Here is a 6,354-nt window from a genome sequence, read left to right as displayed (position 1 = left end):
TTTTCCCCATACGCCTGCAAATTTATTTTTTCAGGCAATTAACCAATTCGCTTTTGAAAACCACAATTGAATTTGCCTCCACTGCACCCTCAGGCAATGCATTCCTGATCCTAACCAGTCACCGTGGAAAAAGATTTTCCCTCATGTTGCCTTTAGTTTTGCGAATTACCTTAAATCAGTGCCCTCCAGTTCTCCACCTTGCCACCAATGTGAAGCTTCTCTTCATGTACTCTGCCCAGACTCATTATTTTGAATGATATGGAAACAATTCGCTGCTTTTGCAAACCTATTCCCCACTCAGGTGGCTAGAGTCCCATGTAAAATAGTTCAGTGCTTTTACAAATGCTGTTCGATAGAAATGATTAATAAAAAAACACAAGTGGAAAGTATGTCCCCAGCCTTCGAAAGGGAGAAGCTACAAGTAGAAGCTCAGCCCTTCTGCAAACTGGGTTTTGATCTCGCACAAGAATGAGACTTGGAAGGTCACGAGCCAGACACCAAGTCACTAAATTGTGCTAATACCCACCCCACTCTTATAAAACAGCACACGATGAATCCCTGAGCAAGGCAAATTGCTGTGCACCTTGGAAGGAAGTTAGATAGAATAACAATCAGCCAGCTTCACCAAATGCAAATCTGAAGTCATTCACTTCCCATTTGGGATCCAAGAAATGAGATGCTTGTCACAGCACGCAAACTCTTCCATGGGCAGCACATTAATATTAAGTACTCCACAGCAGGAACTTGAGAGTTACTTTCATTTTTGCCTACATTTCTGCTTCCATACCAAGTTACTGGCAAACAAATGTAGTGTGCAAATTATTTATGTCACAAGTTACAAACTAAAGGTTGAAGGGGAGGATTCGCATTTCACAATCTTATAGCAAGGACAAAAATATTGGTGAAAAATGGTTTATTAATCACATTTTCCTTAAAGTACTATGTTTATTTGCCCTTCTTTGCTCTGATCTTCCTCAGGTAGAATTCCAGCTCCTTTCCTTCAAGGACGTAGCCATCAGCTCTGCCACACTGGCCAGGTCTTGAAGCTATGCAACCTGCAAAAGAACAACATTACCCCTTATAGCAGATTGACCACTCCAATCCAAACATGAACTAGATACATTACTCAGCTGGTGTCTCTCCTCCTTTGGCTGCCCAGCGCACAAGCAGCCATTTGTATATAAAGAAAGTTAGTGATACCTGGCTGCTTGCTTTGTCTTTTTGAGTGTGGTAACCATTACAACTAATCATGCTCTGGTATGACACCTATCCATTCAGCATGCTGTGAGGTTATCAGCAATTGAAACTTTCCCAAATTTGTCCTCCCTTTCCTAACTCAAGATGATATTAACTATAGTACTCTGCAATTCAGGCAAAGTCTAGAAACTCCATTTTATATATGGTCTACATGCAATCCAATCTCCAATCACACTGTCTTCAACATATCAATAGAGCATTAAAAATAAAGTGGGCTATGAAGTCACAGGACCTCTAACTAAAGGCTCATCTGAAGGAAGGGAACTGTGCTCTTTCCAAATCGAAGTCCAAAAGAGCGAAAACAGTTTTTTGTATCTTCTCAGGGGACTGTTCAAGATAAAAATGCTACTTTTTGTAACTTTGGCATAAAAGGAATTAACTGCATAAAAAAAAGGGCTAGATATTTCCAGACCCATCAACAATTAGCAGTTCCAGTTTAAGTGGTAGTTATCATTAGTTATTGTAAGAAACAGCATTGCTCTCTATCTTTGGAGCAAACTTCCTTAACCCTCAAGATATGTTGGGTTACAGAACCAAGGACACTAACAGCTCTCCAGTACATCACACAAGTCCTTGACTACATGTCTACAAACAGGTTCAAGCATAAGCTTAAACCAACCTTCATCTGTACACAACTCTTTCAGGCCACATTTTATGGGGAGACATTTGTGTAATGGTAATGTCTCTGGACTAGTAATCCAGAGACCCAGGCTCTGGGAACACTGGTTCAAATCCCAGCACAGCAACTGGTGGAATTTAAATTTAATTAATAAATTTGGAATATAAAGCTAATCTCAATAATGGTGATTGTGAAACAACCATAGATTGTTGCAAAAGCCCATCTGGTTCACTAATGTCCTTTAGGGAAGGCAATTTGCTGTCTTTATCTGGTCTGGCCTACAAGTGACTCTAGAACAACAATAACGTGGTTGACTCTTAACTGCCCTCCGAAATGGCCTAGCAAGCCACTCAATTCATGGGCAGCTAGGAATTAGCAACAAATGCTGGCCTTGCCAGCGATGATTACATCCCAGGAAAGAATATAAACATTTCCTTTGCTCATCTCAAAGTCGAGTGGCTAACTTCGCCTGCAATCCAGAGCAATCAGAGAAGCCCTGTTGCCTAATCTGAATACCAGTACTCTTCAGATTTCTTACACATCAGCAGAACCGTGCAAATTTTTCATTAGGTCAAGCAACTTCACCAGGATATAAGGCTTCAGCGTCTTTGTGAACTCAGGTTCTTCTTCATGAAGAAATATGTTCAATGGCAGGATCTTTAATTACGTACCAAGCAGTTTTCCCTGCTGGAATTGTTCTTCTAGCAGTGTACTGATTTTTGCATTCTTTCTACGATCATCATATTTCTTCTGAATTTTCTTTGACCTCTTCTTGTTCAAAATTTCTTCTTCTTCAGGAGTCTGAAACAAAAGTGCCATTGTTGCATTACAGGATAGGGAAAAAGCATTTAAAAAAATAACCCCGCAAATTCCAACCACGTGGACATTATGCGCAGTTAGTTGGTTTAATACGAAAACAAATCTGTGCCATGACTTTATGCATAACGTTTTGTATTATAATCACATAATACCAGCATTTCCAGAAATACATTTGCAGCAACTAGTTATACTCAGACACCCTGGTTAAAACATTGTGTATTTATCAATTCAAACAATTTGAATGAATTATCTGGCACTAAATTTTCACTCTGTAGCTTAATTCAAATTTACAGAGCAAAAGTGACAATTAGAGTTGATAGCAAATGAAACCATCAACCTTCAAAAACAGTTTATGGAACCAGTCTGTAAATAGGCTTATGTCACCACCTAGCTATGTGTCTGGTCTTGAAAAATGCATTGAAAATGAACCCTATATAAGTAAGGTAATTGCTTACTAGTGTTTCTATAGAAAATGGAACATGAAAAGTTCCAAAGCAAGCATCATAAAAAGGAATATACCTAAAATCACTAATTGTTAAATGAGCATCAAATCTTATAAAGATTCACCAAAGACTGAACCACCGAAAATCAAAATGGAAAATGCTACAAACAGCTCAGGGAATGTCTGTGAAGGCCATTTTTGGTTAATAAGCTTTCAGCATAATTGGAAGATGTTAGCTTTTTAAATACAGAGCCAGTGGAAGTGTTACAGGAAAGCAACAAAAGGAAGAGGTCGGCAATGAGGTGGAGAATTATTAAGTGTTTCAAGGCAAAAAATGTGATAACAGAAACAAAATTAAGTGCGGAGGTACAAATGGTTACAGTAGTTTAAGTGTGGGAAAGAGGGATGGAAAATCTGCCAGATAGGAAAAGGCTTGGACAGTGAGGCCCCTTTGCCTTGTGACATGAAGATTTTCTAATTTAGTTACTTCTGCCCTTCACACTATTCCTTCTTTCTTGTCTGCAATTTCCCTGAATTTACTTTAGAAGTTGTTCATCTGCAACAGTTTCAATGAATGGTTATTGACCTTGCTTTCTCTCTCCTCAGAGGCTGTCTGGTCTGTTGAGTGTTTCTGACATTCTATGTTTTGAATTTATTGAGAAAATCTTGGCAGTAAAGGCAGCTGTAACCAAACAGCAGAATAGAAATGAACTTTGTGGCTATTTAATTCAATCAATCAGGTGGGTGCACATACCAGCTTGGCACCCTTCTTCCGGCCAAGAGGAAGGGCAAAGTGAGACTCATACCACTGGCGGAAGGGAGTACTGTCGATTAGAACAACACAGTTCTTTACTAATGTCTTTGTCCTAACCAATTCGTTGTTAGAGGCATTGTACACCACATCAATGATCCTGGTTTTTCGCGTGCAACCTGCAAAGAGAAATGTTTTACCACTGGTTTAGAAATGACACAGTTGACCAGAAAGTGTCTACAAAAATATGTGGGGAAAGAGGAAAAATTGTTACAGTCACCACGCAAAAATAACTTACATTCAGAACCCCAGGAGAAGTTTCCAGCGTCCAACCTCAGCGCCCGATACTTCTTATTTCCACCACGGACTCTCACTGTGTGAATACGGCGTGGTCCAATCTGCAGGCAGGTCAAAAACATCATTAAACATTCTGTGGACTTCAATACCAGTCATTATCAACAGTGCAAATCCCAAATCAAATTACCATTCACACCAAGGAAGTCTGACATTTTGGGAACCAAATACATAAACCCTTGTCCTGTACAACAACTGCATTACATGCAGATTGTTCTGCAGCTTCAATCACGCTAGGTTTGACATGCTTTTATTTCCAAAATTTAATGGCTATAAATCTAAAACTGGAGAATATACTCTGGTAGAGATTGCCACGAAATGCAAGTCACTGTATTGCCATATTGGCCCCTCAACCTTATAGAGACAAGTTCAGTTCTACCAAATGACAGAAATAATATTTTAAATGATCCCATCACAACCCACAGAAGGAAAAATTAAGACAGGCAGTGTAGTCAGTGTAACTATGACAAGAGTAACATTGATGGGTCTAAATATGACCAGAACAGTCAAGACAACCCACCTATCCCAACGAGTCATATTTTCATCATTCACACTGCCAGAAAATAATCACCTAACTTTACCTACAATAATCTTTTGTGAATCACATCCAGTCCCCCCCACCATTCTTTCAACTCTAATACAGCCATGAACATACTCCAAAAGCAGTCCTGTTTCCCCATACCTTGGTATTTGCAGGAGGACGCCCAAGTTCATACTTTCTTTTTTTGTGATATGGCTTCCTTTTGCCTCCAGTCTTGCGACGCTTGTGCCAATTGTTCCGGGAAATACCTGTAATAAAACACCAAGTTTAAAATAGCTCCCATTTAATCAGAATACAAAACAGGCTTTAGCTCTAAGTATTTTATAATAGTATTTAGCTCTCCAAATTAGTTCTCCAGTATATAACTTCACCAGAGCAAATTAGTTGTATTGTTTACATCTGCTTAATTACAAATCAGAGCCCTTATGATAAAGCTTTAAAATAAGTAAGTCAGGCACCAAACAATAAAACCTAGTTGTTTTAAATCGGTATGTACTTCAACTGTTCTGCAAAACAGACTAAATCTCAAATTACTTCTTGAGAAAAGTAAGTATAGCTATGCTAAAAGAAATCATAATCCACAATCCAAATGAGGATAGTGAAGCATAATCAAGTTATGATGGACATGGTCAGGTCCTATTGCCCCTTTATCCATATTAACAATTTCAGTCGTACCTGGGTGAGAATGCAGCTTCTGGCTTGGGGCATCACTTTATATTGAAAATCAGTCCCTAGCGAAACATGTTCTGGGGCAAAATAATTAACAGAAATCATTAAACCGTGTCTACAGGTTATTTGTGTGTGGATGAACAGGGCCTCAGTCCTAGAGCTGCAGCCTCCTGTCCTCCCTCCACCTATTCCCAACAGTCAGGCCGCAAAGTTTGCCGCTCGGCCCAGGGTTTTTGTATCTGTAAATGAGGTGGCGATGAGCAAATTGTAAGGGTACCATTCGGCTCGTGAAGCCCTCTCCATTCGACACCCCCCTGATAGCAGCCAGAGGCTGAAGGCGGCCATGTCGGATCCCTCCGCCATCCCCAGATTAAAACATTAAAATTGCAACAGAATCAGCTCCAGAAGCTGCCCCAGCCGCATTCCACCCTCATCGCCACACCGACTTGAAGCAAGTCAGAGACTTTTTGTCAGCCCCGATCAGATACAATTGCCGGATGGATTCGGATTTCATTCTCACAAACCCTACAGCCTCACCTACCCATTTTCAGGCGCCGATTGGAAAGGGGAAACACAAAGATTTCTGGGAAATAAGTCAGTTCCAAGTCTCGCGAGAACTCACTGGGAGTGACTCAACCAGGACGTGAGGAAGGGGCGACGCCATCTTTGTGAAAGGCAGTTGAAAGTCACATCTCTGTGAGGGGCAGCCGGACAGACACTCGCGCCATCTATGTGAGGGGCAGTTGTCGCGAGACCTGTGCCATCTTTGTGAGGGGCAGCTAGTAAGTTTTATAATGAAAGTTAACCAAGTTCAACATTTTCCTTCAGAGTCAAGAAAACGGTGTTCAAAACAAAAAGGAAATATTTACCCGCGCACTAACATTAGCCCTTTTCAGACGGTT

At 40.4% G+C, this 6,354-nt stretch overlaps 1 protein-coding gene and 1 non-coding gene across 2 annotated transcripts; both read right to left on the bottom strand.

The window, feature by feature from the left end:
* Positions 1–386: 386 nt before the first annotated feature.
* On the bottom strand, positions 387–518 carry LOC144692856 (small nucleolar RNA SNORA35). The gene has a single exon (XR_013579412.1). It is a non-coding gene; the product is annotated as a small nucleolar RNA SNORA35 (small nucleolar RNA).
* A 380-nt stretch (positions 519–898) lies between these two features.
* On the bottom strand, positions 899–6,031 carry LOC144692296 (small ribosomal subunit protein eS8). Its single transcript, XM_078560942.1, has 6 exons — positions 5,994–6,031; positions 4,925–5,031; positions 4,187–4,286; positions 3,892–4,067; positions 2,548–2,677; positions 899–1,055 (listed from the first exon to the last, which is right to left on the bottom strand). Exons 1-6 carry the CDS (start codon positions 5,995–5,997, stop codon positions 946–948), a joined length of 627 nt encoding a protein of 208 aa, XP_078417068.1. The 5' UTR covers positions 5,998–6,031; the 3' UTR covers positions 899–945.
* Positions 6,032–6,354: the final 323 nt, after the last annotated feature.

Source organism: Cetorhinus maximus, chromosome 17 (genome assembly GCF_964194155.1).
Source record: "Cetorhinus maximus chromosome 17, sCetMax3.hap1.1, whole genome shotgun sequence".
Taxonomy (NCBI): Eukaryota; Metazoa; Chordata; class Chondrichthyes; order Lamniformes; family Cetorhinidae; genus Cetorhinus; species Cetorhinus maximus.
Note: the sequence above shows the minus strand (reverse complement) of the source record. Positions and strands in the feature narration are given on the sequence as shown.

What these genes read in the sequence shown, in the direction of transcription:
- LOC144692296 (XM_078560942.1), bottom strand. An exon ending in GGAAGAAGGGTGCCAAGCTG is followed by an intron (nt 2,678 to 3,891) that starts GTATGTGCACCC and finishes CTTTTGTTTCAG; the next exon opens with ACTCCTGAAGAAGAAGAAAT. An exon ending in CCAGCAGGGAAAACTGCTTG is followed by an intron (nt 1,056 to 2,547) that starts GTACGTAATTAA and finishes GTTCTTTTGCAG; the next exon opens with GTTGCATAGCTTCAAGACCT.